The sequence below is a fragment of the Pelodiscus sinensis genome, chromosome 21 (genome assembly GCF_049634645.1).
Source record: "Pelodiscus sinensis isolate JC-2024 chromosome 21, ASM4963464v1, whole genome shotgun sequence".
Taxonomy (NCBI): Eukaryota; Metazoa; Chordata; order Testudines; family Trionychidae; genus Pelodiscus; species Pelodiscus sinensis.
In genome coordinates this window covers 26,755,619-26,781,015 of record NC_134731.1, presented here as the reverse complement: position 1 = coordinate 26,781,015, position 25,397 = coordinate 26,755,619, and the positions used below count along the sequence as shown (strand labels likewise).

General features: G+C 40.4%; 1 protein-coding gene across 5 annotated transcripts in view; it reads right to left on the bottom strand.

The window, feature by feature from the left end:
• Positions 1–25,397, bottom strand: part of CUX1 (cut like homeobox 1) — a 397,218-nt gene that overhangs the window by 299,180 nt on the left and 72,641 nt on the right. For all 5 annotated transcript variants that reach the window (XM_075904405.1, XM_075904407.1, XM_075904408.1 and 2 more), the window contains exon 2: positions 22,634–22,744. In XM_075904405.1, coding sequence (XP_075760520.1) covers positions 22,634–22,744 — 111 coding nt within the window. The remainder of the gene's footprint in view (positions 1–22,633; positions 22,745–25,397) is intronic.

Here is a 25,397-nt window from a genome sequence, read left to right as displayed (position 1 = left end):
TTATCCTGTCTGTATCATTTCTTTCTGTTAAATCATCACACTGTTAAGTTTCAATTCCCAGTTAACTGTAAATTGTTTTCAGGCGAGAATGAAGATTGCGCCATTAAGGAATTTTTGCACATTCTGGCATGGATTCTTCCATTAGCAGTTCCAAGATAAGAGGATAAAAAAAACACAGCTTTCAAAAAGAGTTAAAGTATTCCCATGAGAAGAATCTGCCTAGAGCATGCACACTCAGACTTCTCTGATCCACACTCAGACAAATCACCTTCTTCAAAGAACAAGGTACCCACAAACGTAAGAAGGTGGAGGATTAATTGTACTGTGTCCACTGATGATAAATTACTTCAAATTGGGAACCAGAAACAAGAGCAGATGAATGCACAAGAACCAAAGTGCAGCTTTAATGCAAAATATCTTTCATAATAAGTGTTGGGGACATGAAAGGTTAACCGGTAAGCAACACCCTAAACTGATGATGCTTACCAGTGCCGGTAACCAGCAACAGGTGGAGCTGGAGCAGCTACTTACCCTCCACAGGCATCTGGAGTAGCCTCTGTCCATGGGAAGCCCAGACCTACCGTAGACAGGGGCTGCTCCGCTCCGGCGGGGACTACAGAGCCAGCCCCAACCTCCACGCTGGGCCTGAGAGCCAATGGCAAGCCCCTGCAGGGGCCACAGACTGGGAGCTGCTCCAGCGAGGCTGGAGTAGTCTCCAGCCCACGATCCCACTTTAGCTGGTTAACCAGTTAAACATTAGGCCAGCCTAAGGTTTAACAGCTAACTGATTAACCGGGATTTTACACTCCTAGTAAGTATAAATATAAAGGACAGGAAAAAATAGAAAAATTACACGATGGAAGGTTTCTTGCACTATTAATGGATGTATATGTGTCTGAAAAACACTCATTGACCAGAGATGGACCAAAACTGATATAATTTAACTGATTCCTCTTTCCCCATTATCCTGAAAGGGTTCAGGTGAGGTGAACATTGAAGCTGACCAAAAACTAAGCCACTCTAGTTTTGCATATCTTTATTTGCTTAGTAATATTTTGATTTGGAGGAAAACAATCTGTGATTCAATATGTAGCACTTACAATACAGTCTGATAACCCTAATGAGGTGCAGTATAAGAATGACAAATTATTCCTATTGATGCTTATCACAGTAATTCAAGCACAAGAAGGGAATGAAAATGTCCCATATTTCTAACACAGCTCATCAGACCCAGCTCAAAATGGAATACGTAAGATACTGCGAACAGCATACCTTGTTTAACATACCAGACTTAAGATACTGAGCTTCAACATTATCTATGATGGGAATTTTGTCCCTCCTCTGTTTCCCACAAAATAGAATTAACTATAAACATTTATTTTAAAACATTTCAAATCTTCCACATGCTTTATGGAAACACAAAACACTTACTGCAGGGAGTAAATACATTATTCAAATCAGACTACAGGTTGAACCTCTCTAGTCTGGCACCCTTGGAACCGGACTGGTGCCAAACCAGAGAATGTGTCGAATCACAGGAGGTCAATATTTTCTAGTAATATTACCAACACTTCCACTGCTTACTGGGCTCTTAGAGGATATATAGGGGTAAATTCAAGCTAAATAACAGCACAGAACACTGAGAGCCAAGACTAGTAGCTGTAAACAAATTTAGGAGACTGCGGAAAACTTGGCCACAACCATGATAAGTGGACATCTGGCTAACTAAAATCATGGCAGGCCACGGATGGTGCTAGACCAGAAAATGCCAGACTAGAGCAGTTAAACCTGTACAAGTTGGACCTCCCTAGTCTGGCACGCTCAGGACCGGAATGAGGGAATTTGCCGGATATGGGGAAGTCCCCTGCCACCAGCCTCCAAGGGCACTGCCCCTCCCTCCGGCTTGGCTCTGCTCCAGCCCTGCTGCTATAGGACTTGGGCTTAGCTCTGGCTCGCTTCTACCAGCTGGCTGGATCTCTCCAGGGCTGCTGTGGCCCTGCTTCTGTCCTATCCAACCAGGGCTTTCTGGGGACAGGACTCCGTGGCTGCCCCCCCCCCCCCCCCCAAGCCAGGGCTTCCCAAGAGCGGGGCTCCATGGCTGCCCTACTGCTGCCGCATCCAGCTGGGGCTTCCTATGGTCCGGAATCTGTGGCTGCCCTGCTGCTGCCATTAGGGTTGCCAGATGGTTTAACAAAAAAAAAAAATTACTGAGCACTCTCCACCCCCCCCCCCCCCAAAAAAAACACGGAAAAAATTCTGTTGGGGGGGAGGGGGAAGGAGGAGGCCAAAGTTGTTAAGCAAAAGGTGCACCACTCCCTCCAGTTTGGGACCACGCACTAACCTCCCCCTCCTCAAGCCAGGCCTCCCGCAGTGCCCCCCCCCGTCCCAATGCACTCACCCCTGCCTCACACCCAGTCCCCTCTAGTGCCCTCCCCCCCAGTGCACTTCCCCCTCCCCAATCAAATCTCCCCTCGCCCCCCTGCAGAGCCAGGCACCAGAGGAACAGGAGGGCTGGGTAAGTTAATCTTACTTTTAAAGTGGCTGCTCCTGCCGCCCAGCCAGGCTGCCTCGGCTCACAGCTTGTAGGGGACTGGTCATGTGGGCCAGAGCAACGCACCCTCCGCTCCCAGCCCAGCGGCTCCCGGAAAGTGCCCCCTCCTGACTCCCTTCACTGTGACTCTGCCGCACTCTCCGCCCCCACCAGAGGAAAATTGTCCCTGCCGGGCTTCCATCCCAGAGAAACAGGAAATACTGGACATTGCACATGTCCAGTATTTTCTGGTTTTTTTTTTTTAAAACCAGACAGAGCCCACAAATACGGGACTGTCCGGGTGAAAACTGGACACCTGGCAACCCTAGCTGCCATGCCAGGGCTCCGCAGCTACCCTGCTATGCCATGTTTAGCTGCAGCTCCCCAGGATCGGGTTTGCCAGTCCCAAACGTGGGACTCCCCGCCACTCGACCCCTGACCGGCTCACACTTCTGGGCGCTGAGGCTCTCTGGTTTAGCAACATCTGTGATATTGCCGGACCAGAGAGTCCTGGATTTAGGAGGTTTAACCTGTATAACTTTTTTAAGTTATTGCTTATCTTTGGACATTTGTGTAAGTCAAAATACCTGTTTTATGTACTCTACATTCTATCACCTACTTTATAGTTCTCAGTACTTTTCTAGTATCTCCTGCATGTTCATAATCAACAGTGAAAAGAATAAAGGAAGCAAGACAGTTGAAGTAATCTTTTATTGGGCCAAATTCTGTTGGTGAGGAAGCATCTCTCTTCTCACTAAAAGAATAAAAGATATTAACTCATCCAGCTTCTCTTTAATATCCCATGGCCAACAAAGCTACAACTATGCTTCGTACAACAGTGAAAAGAATACACCTATATTAAATCTAAATATAACAAAGACTGAAAATTTACCGATAAATGTACAGGTGCATATTTTGGTTAAATTGTCCCTACAGTATTTATTGTTAGTTAAGGTTATTTCTTAGATGCTAGCATTCTTACATATGTAGAGTATTCAGTTGTCTGACCATAAAAGTTTTAACTAATATTTGTAAAACACTCCAGAGATCAAGTATTGTTACTACTCCTCTATAAGCATATCTTAGATTAAAAAGCACACATAAAATACAAAAGGTAACTGAGGTTAGAAACTTCAAGGGGTAGCTGAGTTAGTCTGTAAGTAGATACAATTCAAAAACAACTAATAGTCTTGCAGCACCTTAGAGACTAACAAAACATGCAGATGGTGGGCACAACCCACTTCTTCAGATGAATGTTAGAAAGTTACAGTTTTTACCCCTGATTTAACTTATTTAAAAAGGTAGAGTCAAGTTGTAGACCTCCATGTGTCACTTCAGAGTTAACTCTTGTTACTAAACTGAGTACAGTATAGCCATACTTTAAAATTTGAATTCCCCCGCTCCTTTCTCTGCCCTTAATAAATATAAGCAAGTCTATTTAAACACACGTATGTAACCCACAGCTTTTAATAGGTAAAACAAATTATTTCTATTAAAATACCTTCTGAGCCTTCTGGGATGAGATCTGAAATTACAGGCATGTTTTTATAGTACCAAAAATCTTTGTAGCTAAGAATTCAAGTTAAGGAGCAGCCGTTTTCCTTTCTGGGTATTTTCCAGTATCAGTCAAGGTACTCCATCCTGTTATCTTTGGGAGTTTTTTCTTTCTTAGTCATCCCACTGCGGAAAGTCTTCAACAAGAGATCCAAAGCTACAAGGCCCTGTTTCTGAAAAGATTAGTGTCATGCTATTATGATCTGAGCATCTTTTTTCCTAAGCCCACTAGCAGAAAGGAAATATTAACCTTTCCATCTAATAAAAAAGTCACAACAATGCCCAGATATAAGACTCCTTAATAGAATGAAATACCTTTCTCTAATTATGACTGAAAAATGTTAACCTTAGTTGATGAATTTATCTGAAGATCTTTTTACGCATTCTTTTTTCTGGCAACTAGCTCATTCAAATCAGTGAGTTTTCATTGCACAAATGCTGAGTAAAAACCGTGTTAGGCCTTAAATGAAGAAAAGCTAAAATATAATGAAATCCAACATATATTTTATTAAATATTTATTAACTGTTATGATTCACTGAAATTTTCAAGTTGGGATCTACCAGGATAAGAGAAAATGCACATGTTTTACTTTGAATGCTTCAAATCAACTCTGTCCAAAGTTTTAAGTGAATGAATTAAATCCCAAATCATTTCAAAGGTTATTTTTGACTAGTTAAGATAATAATGCTGTGTCTATTATCCTAAATACTCAACAAATTGAGTCTTTGAAATGTTCTGAGTTTTAATTCATTCTGTTATTAAAATCTGATGACTGGCATGAAATTAAAAAGACTAGGTTGAAAAAACATCAAAGCGTGAAATGTTAGGATTTATAAATATCATATATGGACAACAGATAAATTAGGCAAATATATCCTCAAGACTGGATTATGAGAACAAAGTTACCAATTTGCATTTTCTGCAAGCAAGGTAGTCAGCACATTGACAACATTAACCTAAATTATTAGGGCCCATAAAAATATTTTAGTTCTCAAAAGCAGATATGTGGCAACAAGATATGTAGAGCATCATTCTTTAGATATTCATTCCTATTTTTAAGATCCCACAAAGAAGGGTAGCAAACACTTGTGAAGGGTCATTCAACTGATGCCAAAGTTTCAACTGCAGGTAGCTAGGAGAAAAGCCCAGATTGTGACTTGTTAGCCATTCTCTTCCTTAAATGGTCGTGCCTACGAAAGGGAAAACTGTAAAGATAACATCTCTGAAGTCTATACAAATTGTTGGGGATTAGGAAACTGGGGGCTACCGCAATCTGTAGATGCGGTCACATTCAGCATTCAGTCTAAGCCATGACTAAGTTTGACAACAGAGAGCATTAGCTGCCACCTTCACAGAACTGAAAGAATAAAAATAGCAGCAGCAAGTTAAGTCACCTCTTTCCACAAAACCCTAAAGTTTTACTTTAGATTTTTTTTCCATTGATTTTTTAGGTTCTCTTTTTTTTTTTTTTTTTTAATCAATAGTATAGTACTTAGCACGTACGTAGCGGTTTATGCTGTATCTTCAATTAGTTAATGGATTTTTAGCATTTTGAAGGGTATGGACATCAACTGCCAGTGCAGTTTTAAAAATTCATGTTAACTTTCTGAGCTTATATTTTTAAAAATAAGATCCAAAAATGTACACACAGAGTAACAAATGAATGAATGAATGAATGAATGCATATCTCAATGAAGCCAGAAGCATACAGATAGCAAATATAACCGCAGATCTTGGCATGTGTTATGGTGTAAACTAGTTGCATTAGAAAAATCACTAAGGCTGTCAATTGCAGTTAACTCAATTTACTCAAAAAATTAATTGGGATTATAGTTTTAATCGTACTGCTAAAACTGAAATGTATTACATTTTTAGATTGTCTACATTTTCATTTACAACATAGACAACAAACGGTACAGTACTCACTTTATATTTTATACAAATACTCTGTCAAAATGATAAATAGTATTTTTCAATTTCTCTCATACAAGTTCTGTCGTGCAATCTCTTTGTGAAAGTGCAACTTACAAATATGGATTGTTACATAACAGCACTCAAAAAACAATATAAATCTTTAGAACTTTTTCGTCCAATCAGTCCTACTTCTTGTTCAGTCAATCGCTATGACCAACTTGCTTACACTGGCAGGAGATAAAGCTGCCCATTTCTTATTTACAATGTCACTTGAAAAGGATATTCCCATGGCACTTTTTGAGCGGGTATTTGTGTGTCACATGTGCTAAACATTCATATGCATTTTGTGCTTCATCCACCATCTCAGTACAGGCTTCCATGCTGATGATGCTCATTAAAAAACAATGCATTAATTAAATTTGTGATTCCACAATTTGGGTGAGAATAGTAGGTCTTCTGCTCTGTGAATTATCCATATTTTGCCATATTTCATGTTATCATAGTCACCAATGATGTCCCAGCACATGCTGTTCATTTTTAAAACGTTTTTACTCCAGATTTGACAAAACACAAAGATGGAACCAATGTAAGATAGCTAAAGATAACTGCAGCACTTGACCCAAGGTTTAAGAATCTGAAGTGCCTTCCAAAACCAGCCCCCTCATGTTATTTATAAATATTTCTGAGCTTTCTGAGGTCCAGGATGAGTCTAAAAACCTTCACTTCTTGGGTAGTGGGAAATATGTGAAGACAGACACACATCCCTTGTGAAGGAATTTCCTCTATAGCTCCCATTTGTAGACGAGTTACTCAATCCAGTTACATCTCTGATGTATCTAGTAAACAGCAATCTGACAATTTCACACAAATCTTTATAGAACAACGACAGACGCAGTTTCAATTGTAGGGGTAAAGAGGTGTCTGGCTCAAACATGCCATCAAAACTGCTGTTTTGAGACTAAGGAGGTATGCTTACCAGAGGCAGAATCACAACTGTTAATAAGCCTCCAAAAGGTGACACTTCGTTGAAGGAAGAGAACAAATTATGCCTGCTTTTCTTCTTGTCCTTAGGCCCCCCCTTCACAGTTCCAAGTATTTCCACTTTTCCTTCCTCTTTCCAATATACAAGGAGCTCTTACATGTCTGACTCTCACTGATTATGTTTATTGTAGCCTACAGCAGAGCTGACACAGACCATGGTGCCAAATCAGTCTATTTTCATGGCACCTATGTCACTGGACAGTGTCAGGCAGGAGGCTCAGCTCCAGTAAGCATGTGCCTCGGGGAAGTCAGTTCAGACACAATGCAGCAGAATGCATCTCAGGTCTCTTCTCTGAAGATGTCAACAAAGAAATGGAGCTTGAAAGTCTCAAAAGAGTGCTAAGGTGGTGAAAGGCTCACGGAAACCAAAAGCACCTACGGCCTTTGCTAGCTATCCTGCCTCATCCAGGTGATATGAGCGAGGCAAACTGTGCACTAGGATGCCATGTAGATATATGAGGCTCCCAGGTCCAACTATCATGAGATCCAGGAATTGATCTTAGACTCATTTATGCCTCCTCCTCCCCCTTTACTTGAATGAGGGTGGTGGATATAACAAGATATGAACCACTTCTCTCCCCAACTGCCACTAGCCAGCCACGTGTCTTGAACATACATAGCCTGTAAAGCACTTTTGGCTCCTTTGGAATGAAAGGCACTATAAATAGGTTAGATATTATTATTGTTATTATTATTAAACTATGCATTGATAGGAGAAGACAGCTTTTCAGATCTTTACAATAGCTCGAGCAGAAGAGATCAGGGAGCCCAATCCGAAAAAATACTAATTTGAAACAAATTTGACAATCAGAAGTGGTAGTTCTTTTGTGCATTCTCCATGGCAGGTAAATTTAGTGAGTTACTTTAATTCCTGGAAAAGTCCTGAGTGTTGGATCTGACGGAGAGGAAAGTGATTGAAGCTGTTATATCTACATATCAGTCTCCCAGTTATACAATCGGAGTGTTTGAATCTGCAGCCACAACTCTGGAAACAGAGCAGAAGCTTATCAAAGCAGCATCTATTTGAAAGATAAGCAGAAGCATTTCCCTCACTGCTTCAAAACCTAAAATCCCTGAAAAAAGAAAAATGGGTAAGCCTTAAAATGGTATGAAAGAAACCTCTGCACTTCCATAAATCTGTTACTTAAATTAAAAGCATTTCTTTTGGTTGAACACATGTAAAATATATTTGTTTAGCAGACAATCTTTTAAACAATGAGCTTAATGTATTTTATTTTTTGCTGCAATGGAAGCATATTCTTTTCACCATTTTATTACTTCATCAAGAGTTAATTTAAAAAGCCACTTCAATTTTCATCTAATCTGTTGTTCCAAAGTGACTTCTCTTTCCTAGCTAGGTGCCCTTTCCTCTAGTGCAGTTTTATTTTAACTGCATGGATGAATCCAGTCTGCTTTAGGCAGTTATGCATTGTTTACAATAGGGTTGTGTGTTTCAAGGGTTTATTAAATTCAGAAAGGGATTTGCTGAAGGGCTGTACTGTGCTACTGTACACCTAAGATTGTCAAGCTTGTTTAAATAGGTTTAAGAGTTTCAATTTTCACATGACTGATACAGTTATTGGGTTCACTACCATGTATAAGTTCTCCCTCTCTCCCCCTTTTCATGATTAGGTCATCTGTCTGGGTTTATTTGGTAATGGAGCTTGCTTATGTAGTATACCAGCTGTTATATAGTATGAAATATCCCCACAGAGGAGACTGTGATATGATGAAAGAAAAATGGTAGGAGAAGGAGACATCTTGTCAAAGCAGAACAGTAGTCCTTTTGTTCTTAAGGCCTTCTTTTTAACTGGAAATCTTTTTGTACGTTGATACAGTCTGAACCTCTCTAGTCCAGCACACTCAGGACCCGACCAGTGCTGAACCAGAGAATTTGCCCAACTATGGAAGGTCAATATTGTCTTGCATTGTTACCATCATTTCCACTGCTTACTGCAGCATTCTTAGAAGAAATGTAGGGGTAAATTAGAGCTGAATAACAGCACTGAACACTGATAGTCAGGACTGATGGCTGTAAACAAGCCTTATGGGACTACGGGAAACTTGGCCATAATAAGTGGACATCTGGCTAACTAAAATCATGCCGGACCACAGATGTTGCCAGAGCAAAGAGGTTCAACGTGTAGCTGAGTTTAAGAATACATTAATTCTAATACTTACTCTCTGTGCCTACTTTTAATGTACAGTCTTAGCATGAAATGAAAATGAGTAGGCTCCAACTGTCTCTCCTACAAAGTTTTACAAGAAGTGTAAAATTCCTTGGAGCACCCGTGTCTTCAATTGTCTCTTAGCCATTAGAAATTCTGCCTATGCACAAGCAACCTGCACATAAGACTCCCACCTGCTTTCATCTTTCTGTATTTGAAGAAAAACAACGTTTTGTTGCCATCTCTCATGCCTTCACTGCAAGAAGAGAAGTGTTTTTAACCCAGGTTAGCAGTGAAGATACGTCAACTAGTTGTAATGAGAGTTCAACCACCCTCCCCCCCAAGTTTTCCTGTAGACTTCAACTCAAGCTACTAACCAGAGTCAAAGAGACAAACAGCCATATCCTCATTGCTCTTTTAACTCAAGTTGGCCAAGACTGAATCTTACACACACACACACACACACACACACACACACACACACACACACAGTATATGCTTTAAGTCCTCTCAAACCTAAGCACAGGTTAGCCAAAAAAAAATCCACATAGCTCACACATGAACACAAGTCAGGGTATGTCTTCATTTGCCACGCTGGATATCATTCTTCTGGCAGTTGGCATTCAATTTAGTGAGTCAGATTTACTGAAAGTCAGTGAGACTTAGGTCATGTCTATACTACAAGTGAAGTTGGAGTGTAATATAGGTAGTCATACACAAGTAACAATAGTGACAACATGGGTCTCAGTGTTGGCTAGCAACTCAGGTAAGAACCTGGGATTCCTGGTGACTACTCTGAGTGCAAGCCTGCACCACCACATCTTCATTACTATTGTTACCTGTGCTAGCTAGATTACAATTAGCACAGCTACACTCTATGCATAGGTATGTCTGTTCTGCAGACATATCTATATACTCTTAAGTGTTTAATTCACTTTTAAAAATGGGACTCAGGAGCCTAAACAATATAGGAGCTTTTGGGAGTCTTTTCACATTACCATCTTTTGCTAAGCACAGGTGTAACAGTTTAAAGTGTGCTTAAGAGTATTTTTTTCATCCTTCTCAAAAAGATGGACATCTTTTGCCAACATTCATTCAACAAACAATCAAAAACTATTTTAATCTTTTTCTTTATCAAAATGCAAGTGATGGTTTTCAGTCTGTCTTTAATCAACGTCATAGCTCTTGCACTGCATACTATGCCTATCTGTCCTATATACACCACTGTGGGTCAAAGACAGGCACCAATGTTAAAGTTTAACAGTCTTGGTTTTGATAATCTGTCATCCTCATTCTTTCAATTTCTTTAGGAAAAAAATACACATTTCATTCTATTTCACATTACTGCAGCAACTCTAGGCTTCCAGATAATTATTTTAAAATACATGCACAACATTTATCTGACAGTCAGGAGTGACAAACTTCGGTCATTCTAGATAACTGGCAACATGCATTTAAAAATAAAACAAGATAATTCACCTGACAGACAGTAGCTTCAATAGAAGCCATTTCAGTTTGCTGGGTAAATATGTAGTTAGGCTAGAACAAGCTCCTGAGGAGGATTATAAAACAACTACCTTAATATATATTTACTCAAGAGACATCATCCTTCCAGTCTTTTGAGAAAGTGGTATGTATTTTAAGTTATTTAAATAAGTATTTAACAAGAGGGAACAGTCATTTTTCCTGCTAATTGATTTAAAATTAACCAAATAAAGCTTTATAACTTTTTAAAGGCACAATTATTTACCCAGTAGGAAACCTACTCAGACTATTTAGGAAAAAAAAAAGACACAGTAAAAATCTGTATGAAATGTAATTACTGTGCATTTGCACTAGCCAATTTAATATCTTGGATAGCTTTTTCATTACAAAATAATTAAAGCAATTAGACAATATTGTACACTAGCTTGCACAATTTTTGGTTTTGCCATATAGTAAATAAAGTCAGAGTATCAAGGGAAAACAACATCCAACAACAGTTTGATTTTCTAATGTGTGTATAACAAACATAGCTATTACCCACTCCAAATCTTCTATCTGGTGTTATAATCAGTGCACGTCCATGAAACACAATACGTATTGGGCCAGATTTCCCAAGTTTGTCCTGAATACCAAAGTGCATACATTGACAAGTGTTTAATTTCTGCACACAAATACCTAATATGAGCATTTAGGTGCAGATCCAGCAAAGCATTTAAACACATGCTTAACTTTCAGTATACGAGAAGTCCCATTGAAGTCAAGATAGATTAGGACCAAAAGTCAGTCATTTATGTGAGCACGTGACTGTCCATACACATAGGAATATATGATTTGCACATATGGTTAGACAATTACATACAACTAAAATATGACCTCATATTTATTCCAAAAGATTAGTGAGGTGTTACAACATACTACAATAACTTCTCTGAAAAGTTAATAAAATGTGTTTGAAGTTGTAAAAGTGGGACTATAGCTGTCAGTGTCTCAAATTCCGAAGCCACACTAACAGTTTTAAATAACAACAAGGCTTGTGATTAGGGATATAATAGTGTAGTCGATTAACCGATAAGCAAAAGCTTATAGATTAATGCTATAGACTACACGTATTTCCCTCCCCTCCCCAACCAGTATTTTTTAGCAGGCTGGCCAGCAGCCTCCTAGCTCAGTTCTGGCTCATGCCGGATCCAGTATATACCCTTGCTGTGGCTCTACATTTAAAGTGTATTCAGAGCTGGGTTGGCAGACAGCTGCTCAGTTCTGGTTCGCAACTGGTCTGAGAGCTTAGACCTGCCCCTAGACGGGCTGCTGCCATCCCGCACTGCTGCCTCTTCATCACTGACTAGCTTCCACCTGGCACCCTGCGCTGCTGATGGTCCTCCCCTTCCCCCCCCCCCGCCCCCCCCCCCCCGGGACCATAGAAGAGTTAACAAACTGATAAGAATTTATGAGATTACTCAACTATTCAATGAACTGATATTTAACATCCCTGCTTGTGATCATGAGAGGCACTGAAATTTGCCTCTGTCAGGAGCCTTCAATTTAGGAGGAAGATGGAAGTTACAGGAGCAGTCATTGATTAGGTTAACTACTGCATACGTGTAACGATTCTATTTACAAGTCTTTATTAGATTTTATAACAAAAGTTCTTGTAGAGTTTTGTTTTGCTTGTTTTGTTCTTTGGGTGAGTTTGTTCAGAAATAGGTCATGCACATATTAGTAGGATCCACGCACTGATTATTATATTAAATTTTCCTTGCAACCTGCCATCATAAGGGCTTGATTATTTTACAGAAGCGAATATGTAGCAAAACAATAAAAACACTTAATTTTAACTGCAGTGGCATGACTGCGCCAGGGCCATGAAAAGTAGATCTTGCGTTCTTTCAGAAACTGCCGTAACACAAACTAACAGTATGCCTATCGCTTTCTTAAATCTAAGATATAGTGATTGTTAAAAGACTACTTAAATGCTACAGTTTCTGCTCTGAAAGAGATCCAGAAACCAAGTGAGTTAATTTCCATGATTAAGAAAATATATATGTATATTTCCACACTTAGTTACAGACAGTAACAAAAGCTCAGTAATAAAAAAAGTTCCACAAAATCCCTGGAATTGTTCCTGCCAACTAAAACATCTACTACTATGAATTTAGTAATGGGTTATGCAAACATAAATTACCAGCCCAGACATTTTAAAAGGAAAAAAAAGTTGATTTATTGTCACATTGGAGACACAGCAGAATGGAAGCGCAATTTCATTTTTCCATATATTCATCAACATTGCAGATGTGTTAATGCAAAAAGAATTCTAAAATAAAAATTACTCTCAACTCCTCTACTTCTCATGTGTCATCTAATTTACATTAAAAATTGTTACCAAGGGGCTTGTTTCTTACAAGTGAGACATATACAAAAGACGATCTGTGGAAACAGATACTTATGCACAGCTGAGCTACAAATAAGCTTCCAAACAGTCAGCCTCTCCACATTTCGACAAATGATAGTTATGAAAAAAATGCCTAAAGTGAATTCACTTGTCTTAAACAGACAATCCAAGGAAAATAGCAAAACTGTGATACCTAGCCTCTCGTTCATGATTGGCCATATTTTTACTTTAATATATTAATCACAGCCTACTTCTAGTTTAGCAGATGTGACTTTTTCATGTATCTGCTGTCAGAAGGAGCAAAAAGAATTTTTTCTTGCCAGCACCCATTAAGAGTTGTTCCTGACAGACAATGTGATAAGTTTAATGAGAACAACATGTTCTTTTAATTAAATTTTAAACTATGGCACCTGTATGACCTTAAGGTGATCCACTGGGTGAAATGAGATAGATTTATATCATGTCTGTCCTCAAAAGAAGAAAAATACACACAATTAAAAGTTTAATTATCTTATTCTCCTATTATTCACACACCAGAAAGAAGAGTAGGCCTCTTGCTCTGTATGTATTACAGAGTGAGTGAGTGTGTACAAAAATCCAACTCCTCTCCCTCCAGCCCTCCCGCCCCCGCAGGTCTGGCCTAGGGATGTATGGGAGTAGTAGGCTACTCGCATCCCCCAACCCCACACACACTTTCTGCCTCTGGATCAGAGGCAGCAAGGAGGTAGCAGGAGCTGGTGATGGGGGGAACCAACTTAAAAGCCAGTTCTTCCCAGCACTGTCTCTGCAGTTCCGCCTGCCCCACACCTCACTGCAGGGGAGACAGGGAGAGGAGTTGCAGCTGCAAAGCAACCCGTGTCTGTGGGGGGTCCCAGCAGTAGGCAGCCTGCCCCCCCACTCCAGCTCCTACTGCATTTTAAATTGCAGAGCCACAGTGAGGTTTGGTCCTGCACCCAGCATGAGCTGGGACTGAGCCTGGCTGCCTGCCCCCGCCTGCCTCCTACTACATTTTAAAAGCATAGTCGCAGTAGGATTTGGTCCGTGCTCAGCATGAACTGGGACTGAGCCAGGCTGCCTATTGACTAATCAAGTAGTCGATAAAAATTCTATTGACTACTTCCACGTTTCTCAAACTGTGGGCCCCCCCGTCCATGGGCTCGCAAGCAACTTAGAGGGGGGTCACGGTATCACAGTTTGAGAACCCCTGGACTACCTGATTAATTAAATACCTGTCTCTTAACATCTATAGTCTAGCCATGTTCTAGTAGTTTCAATATGATTTAGGAACTTAATTTCCCCCTTAAATTGGATAGAGCTATCGCCAAACTTGTCAATCACATCATTCTTTTTTCCCCATACAAGCCACACCTTTACTCAATCTTGGGAGTAGTAGAGGTTTACTGGAAGGTGCTGACTGCCTTGCCAAATCAGGGTTTTATTCACTTTCAAGATCAAACTGTGAAAATATATTCCCTTTTTAAAATCTTCCCTACTTCCACCCCCATTGTTCACCCTGTGCATAATACAAAAGTTCATCTATAGGAAGGCTAAGAAAAATATATAACTCTCAAACCCTCACAGGTTTTATTTTTAAATTTCATATCATTGTTCAGTGATACGAATAATCTACGAACACTTCAATACTCACCTTAACTCTTACATATTTGCTTATTAGTTCGTTCCTCTATAAACCACAGCAAAACAATAAAACGGTCCCATCATTCTACTTGACATGAGTGAAAAGGCAAACCCTTCTACTGATACTAATGAAGACGTTACTGATATCACTAAAAGAAAAACTGCATACCTTTACTGCCAAAAGTTTGCACTTAATCAGAAAAAGTTTTTTGAAACAATAAATACACAGGTCCAAAGGAGAAATCAGTCTGCATCTGTAGCTCAGTTTCAGGTTTTTCCTCGGGTGGATAATCACCATCAACCAGGATGGTGCACAGTGAATCAAATTAACGGCTTTCATTCAAACAAAAAAAGACCGAGGTACATTAAGACACAGACTTCAGAAAGCAAAACAACCACTATCTGATATATCTTATGTATTCCTAAGATCCTGACGGAATGTTGCAGTAAAACTCCATTAGTACGGCATCCAATGCTCCGGCACTCCTGATGGTCCGGCACCATCAGGAACTCAGAAGCAGCCGGACAATTGGAGCTGCTCTGCACCCGGCTTCCCCGATTCTGCCGCTGCTGAAACTGACCAGCAGCTGAATCGGAGAAGCTGGGGGCAGAGCAGCTGGGGTGCTGCCGGGTTGGTCCTGTAGTGCTGCCCCTCGGGGCTGCGGGACCAACCTGGCAGCACACCAGCTGCTCTTGGGGACGCCTGGAGCAGAGCAGCTGGGGTGCTGCCGGGTTGGTCCCGCAGCGCCGAGGGGCAGCGCTACGGGACCAACCCGGCAGCACCCCAGCTGCTCTGCCCCAGGCATCCCCGAGTCAGCCACTGCTGAAACTGATCAGCGGCTGACTCCGGGAAGCCCGGGGCAGAGCTGTTCTGGTCCTAAAGATGCCGGATTATCGGAAGCTTACTGTACTTTCCAAGGGCAACTACATTACCACCCAACAGAATCTCCATTTATTTAGAAGAGAATTTGAGATCGGCAGGGGGGCACATTCCATTCATGTGCTCATTTCTTTAGTCTGCTGGCAACTTCTAATATCCTATTTCCCAAATCATTTTGAAACGGTTTCACTCTGAGAATGCACCTATGCTAGACGTGCTAAAGGCTCCCCACTGTACTACCACATCCCTGTTGATCTCATCTTTAATCAGCTTTAGAAAACAGAGAAGTCAATTTTGGCATTAAAACCCTTACCTCCTAAATCTTACTGATGGAACATATATTCAACCTGGCAACAGGGAAAGGCAACAATGAAGAATCAATGATTCAACTGATCCTCTGAAGGGGCCTGTGATCAAAGTAGCAAGCATGCAGAAAGCACTAAAGAATCAGAGGACAAGCTCCTTCAGATTGTAAGTTCCTTTATGCCAAGTCTCTCACTGATTCTGCATGTCTCACAAAGTGACACCACAAAACTGGTATTGACACCACTTCCTGATACCAACTGGTCCACTCATCTTTCTTTCCCTCTCATTTTGCTTCTTCCCCCCCCTCCCACTCCATCAGATAAATATAGGAACCTCAGAATAGCTAATAAAAAAAGTCTCAAGCGTAGTATTTTAGTTACAACAGAAACCGATTTTAATCTTAATACAAATTTAGGCAAAAACTATCTCTAGTCCTATCTGTATAAATGGTAAGTTGAACTGATAGAGATTTTTTCTGATTTTAAATTATCAAAACGAACTCCACTCAAAGTAAATAACGAATGCCAGACTATCTACAAATACCCTGCGGTCTTGCCTCATAATGCTATAAATCAAGTGGTCCCGGCCGCAAAAAAATGTATGGTTTCTTTTTCAAATTGGAAAAATCATAGCCAGTTCCGGCTCAAAAATAGCTACTACACCTTACATTAATGTGTACACAATTTCCCCACCCTGCTGCAAAAAATCAGCTATCAACTACTAAGATTAGAAAAAAAAACTTGTTTTTCCATATCAAAACATTCTAAAATGCTTTACAGGACTATAGTTACAGGATTAGTTAGCCCCAATACTAAAGTCCAGCCACCTTCTTCAATGGAAGATTTTAATGGTACACAGTAATACTGTAAAACAGCTTAAGATAAGAGAATACTGTATCCAACAGAAACTGCACCCTGCTTCGGTCCAACAAAGTGTGAATTTGCTAGTCTTCTGGGCATAAGGCAAGACACCTTCTCTTTTACAGGGATTTAATAAGAGTAGGTGGAGAGGCAAGGAGATGAAGACTGATGGGAATGGGGTTAATTTTATTGGTCCTCTTGTCCAAGACTAAGGATGTAAGTGACTAGTCAACTGATAACAAAAGCTTATCACATAGTCAACTAGTCCCTCGACTAGTCGCTTCCCCCCTCCCTTGCTACCTCTATTGGGGGGAAGTAGGAGTCAGTGCTGGGAGGAGAGGGAATGGCTTAAAAGCTGGTTCCCTTCAGCAACGTCTCCGCAGGGGGCAAAGGGGCAGCAGGACCGGGCGCGAGCTGGCTATCAGCTGATTCCCGGCTCACACCCAGTCCCAGACGCCGCATCTCTGCTTCTTAACTATATTAAATATTAAAAGCTGCCAGAAGCACAGCAGGGGGGACCCAGCTAAAGCCATGACATGATTCCTGGCTTGTGTTGGGTCCCTCCTGCTACACTTTAGCCTTTTAAATGTATTAAGAGACTCTTGGCTCTTAGAAGGCAGAGCGGCAGTAGGGTTAACTCCCAGGCCGGGAGCTAACCTCTCTGCAGCTCCCCTGCTTATTGACTAGTCAATGAATAATCAACTAATCAACTAGTCGATGGATTTAACTACATTTAACATCCCTATCAAAGATGTTTAACATTATTACTTACATGCAAAGTCTTGGCTCAATTATTTATATCTAATTGCATTTTGAAATGTCTCCTATGTTTTAAAATTACTGTGAAGCACCTAGAGCATGGGTTAGTTTTCATAAGGTACATAAATGTAAGTAAGCTCAATGGAATTACCCAACTAGGAATTTGGACAGGAACTAGAGAGCAGTCTAATGATCAGCATCAGGAAATCCCCCGGCCTCATGCCAAGAATTACTAACAGGTATGATTGGGACTATTTAGAAAGGACATGATTAAGAGGATATATGATCAAACTAGACAAAATAATGAATATTATCTTCTAAATTACCTTTTCTACTTGTACTTAAATTGTAAACTTTTTAGGACAAGGCCTGTCTTTTGTTTTCTATATGTACAGCACTTAGCAAAATTAGTCCACATCCATGACTGGGGCTTCTATGCACTACAACACTACAAATAAGTAGTAGTAAAATACTGAACAAGGGACATTCTGTGATTATGGAACTCAATGCCACATGATCACTTTGAAGCCAAGAGCCTTGTAAAAGTTTTAAAAAAATAGACAATACAGATGAGAACAGCCTTTGTTACATTACACTAGAAAAAAATATTTTCCCCTAAAAGACAGAGCCTCTACGCTTCAGAGTATAAGCAACTCACTCACAGACACGGGTTATGAAAAAACTTCTGTTATGTTAAGGTTATTCTTTAACTAGTAATTACGGGGTTTCACGCTCCATTCCCAGTTACTGTATCTTTTCCTAACTCAATGGCTACTGACCACTGTCCTATATGGATCAGAATCAGACTTTAAGCTGATCTGGCACGACAATTCATGTGATCTTGCATACAATAGTTTAACTATTTCAGATCTATGATTAGATAACCCAACCTCTGAACCTTAGGCCTCCTCAGCTGCTGCTCACAATGAAGTACAACTAACCAGACTTTTAAAATTCCCCAGTTGCATCTCTGAAATGCAGAAATAGGATGTTGAAAATTACAAGTTTTGAGAAGGTAAAAGCTCTCCTTCTGAAATTAAATAAAGCTTTGGAAATTTACTGTAAGCCTCTAGTTGCAACTCCAAACATTCCCAGAATACACATTGCTTCTCTGAAGTGTGCTCGTGACAATACCAGTCAGAAACAATTGCTAGTATCACACTCCACATTTATTCCTGAAGCCATGGAAAGGAGGAAAGTTTCTCAAAAAGGAAAATGCCCAATACATTACTTTTCTATCTGAGTTGATATTCCATAGGTATATAAAGTTTACTCCTGGGGGCATTTTGCACTAAAAAAAATTAAGAATTCTACATTCAAAAAATAAAAATTCTGTGCATTATAAAAAATTCTGCACATGTAATTTGCAAAAATAATGCTACATAAATCACACCAGTTTCAATCATTTTGGTATTTCAAAATACGTCAGTAAGTATGTCTGTAACAATACAAACATACTCAAAAATGAGCCCAAGATTAGAGAATTAAAGAAACCCTTCTGACAACCCAGTTCCTTTTTCTCTGCCCTTTTCCATTTCCCCTCCACACAGAGCCCAGGCGAGTGGCCTGACACCCACACCCTCCTCTCAGCCCAGCCGTAGGTCCCCTTCAGCCTAGATACCAGCACTTCCTCTCCCTCAGAACCTAATCAAATGCTCCCCTCACACCCGCCACAATTCAGATACCTCTTCCCCAAGAGGTCAGCCATGGTTCTCCCAGCCCAGACAGCCACCTTGCTCCCCAAGCCCGGAGGGAGAAACAAACTGACTTGCAGTTGTGCACAAATTCATTGAATTTTTGAGGTTTAGGATAGGTCTCCATCCCCCAGTTTTTTTAAGTGAGGAAGCAGTTGGAATAAAATCCCTTTCCTTGATACAGAATGGGAACTAGTTCCGTAGTACCTATTTGAAGGAAGTGGCATACCTCTAGCTGTAGGAAGTGCTCATGAGAAGGATCCCTGAAGAGAGACAGAGAGAGAGGAACAGGACAGCGTACCCTGAGCGTACAGTCTCTAGTACCCACTGTTCCGTTACATCGTCCATGCCTTACAGAATGAGTAGAAGTGATGGCCAAATAGGCAGGCAAGTGATTTTATTATTGCTGATTCTGGGGACAAGTTCTTCAGACACTCGGCCAAAGCTTCAAAATTGGGCTTCAGACATGGAGAGCTGAGATGCCCCAGGTTGGGTGTGTGGGGACTGACATCCTTAGGAGTGCTGTTTCCATCAACAAAATCCATGGCAATTCAACCACAGGTTGAAAGAGGTGTCAAGGATGGGGTGTAATGCCATCTCTTGTTGGATGGAACATAGATACCCAGTGGGCAGAGCATAGCACGAGAGTCCTTCATGCAAACAGCCACCCCCTGTTGAATGGGAGGTCTTCAACCTCGAGCAGAAGCACCTGGGGGAATTCCTGAGGAGGCCCTATGCATCATAACAGCTGTGGTGGTGGTTCGGGCCACTACATCAACAACATCCATAGCCGCCTGTAAGGCTGCTCAGGATAATTTGATCCTCTGATAATAAATTGTAGTTGGGGGCACTTGTGGTCTGACAGTTCATCAGCAAGCTTTGATAGCTTAGTGTAGTTGGAGTAATCTTAGTTGGCCAGGAGAACTGCATAGTTTGCCATGCAGAACTGGAGGGTAGGAGATGAGTATATTTCTGCCCAAATATGTTTCTTATCCTGGGGTGTGGATCGAAACTGTGGTTGTTTCAACTGATGGCATCAACAAGAGAATTTGGCTGTGGATGGGAGAAGTAGTCCATGCCTTGGCTAGGACATAGTATTTTCTGTCTGCATATTTGTTGGTGGGGGGAGAAGAGACGGGTGTTTGCTAGATGGTTTCTGCAGGCTCCAGGAGTACCTCGTCAATGCCAACCCAATTGTGGTAAGCATAGCCTGTGTGAAGATGCCAGTGCTGGAAGAGTCTGAACAGGAGCCGGGGCATTGGCACAAGGCGTACAGGAACCAGCTGGCCAGATGAAGGCACATAGGTTGCCAAAGCCAGATATGGACCTCGAGTATAAGTGGCAGCTTCAGCTCTGGCCCTGGTGGAAGGCACAGAGGGTCCAAAAGAGCCTTTGGGCTGGGGTTTGCCACTGTCAGAGCTGAGGCTGGTGTCCTCTTCTGTGGGACCTGGAACTTTTGCTGGATCCGGACCAGAAGGACTCTGCTTCCAACTCCAAGGACTTGGCATATGAGGGCATATGAGGACCAGGTAGCAGCGGAGCCTGTATGTACTGGAACAATGCTCCCCTGCCCATACTCAAAGAAGTGGACATGCTATCCCTGTTTCAGACTGAGGCAGTTAAGAACGAACTGTGGGTGAGTTTGCATGCAAAGCCTGATAAAGCCTTGGTTCAGGGCAGGAGAATACCAACAGCACACAGGCAAGTGAATGGACACTATTATACAAATCTATGATAAAAGGTGTACAGTGCATCTGTGCACTGACAGGAATACCCATTGGGACACAACATATTAGTATAGAAGTAATTCTTCTTCAAATCACCTGAGGAAGCACAGGTTGACACTGGCACATCTAAGCTACTTCCTCTGTTCCTGCAAGCAGTAATTACGTCGCAAGCTTGCTATGTCTGGTTACAATTACAGTAGCTACTTTCCTCTCTTTTTCAACCCACTTTATTTTTGAATTCTGACAAAGAAAGCAGAGTACGATGAAGGACTATGATATTTCTGTTCAAAATAAGAGACGACAGAAAAAAAAGAGGAGACGACAGGAAAAAAAAGATATTACAGCAATGGAGGAAAGAGGGAAAAGGAACACTGAGAAATCTATACAAGTTCCAGGAGAATGTGATGGCTGTGACTTAAAGAGAAATGAACCCAAGCTGTAAAAGTCAGAACAGATCCAAACTTCCCCAAATATTGAGGACAATCCAAAAATCATTTTTTTGCATCTAATCCATCTCTACTTCTGAAGAAAAGGAAAACATTCTTTACCAATTAGTGAACAAAAGGTTTAGTACTGTGTTTTTATTTTTTAAAAATATTAAATTCTACTGCAATATGATTAACATGGTAAAAACCTTTCACTTACCTGTGTGTGTCTTGTCTACTGCAGAAGCAAGCCACAGACTTGAAAAGCCAAGTGGGAAAACAATGCCTATGTAATAATACAGGGCTTTCCTCTGAGCATTAGCAGCCACACAATCTACTAAAAGTTTACTAAGAAACATCACACAATGCATTTTAAAAGCACCTTTTTCAGTAAACTTCTGTTTGATAAAAATACAGTTGTCGGTGTGTGAGAAAGTTTGCCAGGGACAGCTCTCCAAATAAGCCAACAAACTGTTAAATGCACAAAGTCATTTTTGCAGTCTCAGGAATCTGAAGTTTTATTCTTTATAGAATAAAGGGTCAGAAAAACATAACATTTTCAGAATACACATATGAATCTTCCATCAACATCCAGAAACTTTGCCTATTTGAAAAATCAGCCCTTGAAAAGATGTTTATCCCTGATGTGTCTCGCCTGTCTCTGTACTTCCATGGCTCCCTCCACAGCTTTGCCCCTTCTGACCAGTGGATATAGAGCTAGGCCAATGATTGCTCAGCAGTAGGGCAGACAAAAAAAAACTTATCCACGAAGGCAATGGTATAACTCCATTTGATCCCCGTGAAAACACGAGCCAATTCAGAGCACAGCTGAAATTTCACCCTTGATCTATGTATAAGGAGTTAAAAGGCCAGATTCTATTTGCATGAAAGAGTGATAAAGTTTGAATGACCATTTAAAAAATATTTTTGCAATGTCTCTGAGTTTTAGATGATTATGAAATGTAAACAAGCCATTTGTGTTAAGCATGGTATTCAAATGTAGACCCCACAAAAAGTCAATTCTTATTTCAACAATTATAGAACACTCAGTCTAGACAAAGAGTCTCCATATAATTCAGTCACAATTAAGATAATTAAGCAATACACTAAAGAAAATCCTTCAATCACATTCACTCAATCTAGTTTATTTCACATTTATTATATATATTTACCAAATATATAAAAAATAAACTAACAAGTGCCTGCTAAAAATGTACTACATCAAGGAAGTCAAATGACTGTTAAGTAGCTTTTCCCCTTACCTCTGGAGTGTTTTTCTTGAACTCACGACTTTGCTCAATAAGCTTTTTTCTAGACTGCTCACTTTCATCTTGTCGGTTAGCCAATAATGTTGCTGTGGCATCAAGCTCTCTCTGTCAAAGAAAAAGAAAAGAAACAGCAAGATTGTAACTGCTCTTAGTTGAAGAGAAGGTAATTTATTCCAAATAAAAAAAAAAAAAGGACTTTATATCTACTCATCTCAAAAGAATGTCCAAAGTCTAGTTTACAAATAAAGTAGTACAGAGCAAAGATACCAGCCTTCTGAAATTACATCTCTTGAATGTAGTTAAGCTCTAAGTGCTACAGCCTGGGAATTCTTTCTTTAAACCAAAAATGACTATTTGCATTTGGGGGGAGGGGAGCAGAGGAAAGTCAAGCAGATGTTCTCAAAACATTTAGGGTTATAACTCAGTAAGGTAATATAGTAAATTACCAACAGTAAACCGGTTATATATATAATGCAGGTGTGTATATATATACTTGCATAATAATTCCCAAATCAAACTAACATAGTATGTCTACTTCAAGTTCAATACAGTTCCATTTTTCAGTGGCTTACATCACCTGCTTCCTTTGCTGACTTTGGAAACACTCTCTGGTTTAGTTATTCTGAATGGAAATGCCCCCTCTCAATAACCGAAGTACAAGTTCCTCCAACATGTCAATGTATTACGGCTTTTCTTCAGAGTTATTTTTAAGATCACAAATAGCTCATTGGGATCATTATGTTCTATATAGAGAATTTTTTTTTAATTTAGGAGATCCCATTTGTAGTTACACCTTTGCTGATTATTTTCTACCAGCAACACAATATCCTTTGTCTACAGTCATTCTTTATGAATACCAGAATAACTTCCATCAATTTATAGTAAACCAAACTACCAAGATAGATGTCACACTTACAGGCAAGCTTTGACCATGTACTTTCAACATACTATCCACCATCCTATATTTCAGCCAAGTCTACACTGGCACTTTACAGCACTGTAACTTTCTGGCTCAGGGGTATGAAAAAGCACACACATCCAGAGCACAGCAAGTTACAGCGCTGTAAACCGTCAGTGTGAATTAGTTAAATTTAGATTAATAGGCTAATTGAATAGTCGATGCAATTTGCATCAACTATTCAATTAGTTGATAATGGCTGTTGCTACACTTTAAAGGCGAAAGTTATGGGAGGAGCACAGGGCTAATGGGGGACTCAAGCAGTCCCCCGCTGGCCCCGTACTGCCCGCGGCGTTTCAAAGTGCTAGCATGGCATGGAGGCCAGGGTCAGCTGGGGACTCTGAGTCCCCAAGTTGACCCCAGGTTCCATGCAGCACTGTAGCTTTAAAACTCCACAGGGAGTCCAGTGTCAGGTTCCTTGGCTCCACACAGCACTGCTGCTTTGAAGAACCCCTCAACCCCCTTTCTTGTTGCCTCTTTCTGATAAAGGCAGCAAAGGAGGAGGAACGACCACAAGCATGCTGGGAGAGGTCTAGTGCTCCTGCCACAGCCACCCTTTCAGTTAAAAATGCGGTCATGAATGCACTTTAAACTGTTATATATAGAAAAGCCTTCATCTGTATTCAATACCACACTTAAATTAAGCCATGCTGCATTACATGGGTCATTTATCAGTACATAAGCCAACATTATCCAAATCATTCTGCAGTGTTTTTCTTTTGCAAAACAGGTTGGACCTCTCTAGTCTGGTAACATCTGGATGTCCACTTATCATGGGTGTGGCCAAGTTTCCTGCAATCCCATATAGTTTGTTTATACTACAGCTACCAGTCCCGGCTCTCAGTGTTCTGTGCTGTTATTTAGCTATAATTTACCCTTAAACGTCTAAGAGCCCAGCAAGCCGTGGAGTGTTGGTAAAGCTGCTAGTCAATACTGACTTCCTGTGGTTTGGCAAATTCTCTGGTTTGGCACCCATCAGGTTCCAAGGGTACTGGACCAAAGAAGTCCAACCAGTATTTGAATGTTATATTTATAACTTTTCCACTCAGATACGTGCATCATTTCCACTTAAGTCAACAGGCACTATATTGATATTTTTATGAAGAAATATGGCCATATTTTTCTTTTAATTGATTTGACAATCTCATGTTCACAAAAAATGAGAAAAACTACTTGCTAGAGTGAGGCATAATTTAGGTTTTGGGCCATCTTCTCCACATAACTCTGCCAAAATACCTTGCTCCTAACTACAAAGCCTCTGCTATTCTCCTGGGCAGAAATTACCAATGCTATGAAACTGAACAAAAGATGATTTAGATAGAAGTAAATATCAATTAAAAAGTCAGACTGACACAACAAGATGAAAAATAAAAAGCCAGGATTTTAGCTCTTTAGCCTCTCAAGTTTGTGAGAAAAATCCCAATTAAAATTATTGGCTCTCTCGTGGTGGTCCAGCCACCTTTCTGTTACTTCTAAGCCTAAACTAATTTAACAAGTACAAAACAGACTAGGTTTACAGAGGTGTGTGTGTGTATAAATTATTTTACAGGATTCTGTAAGTCAAACCGGGGGAGGGGGTACGGAGGGGGGAAGCAAGGGTCTGAGATTTTTCTTTTGCAGTGACCAATTCAGAAGGATTTCAATATTTTTTTCTTAGTTTACACCTCCTCACAGATGTCTTAAGTTTCTTACTGTTACAGATACAGAACAATTCATTTAATCTTAAAAAATATGATCTGGCTGAAACTAGAACCATGCTTGAGATAATGATACAAATACCCACATAGCACTTTAATAAAC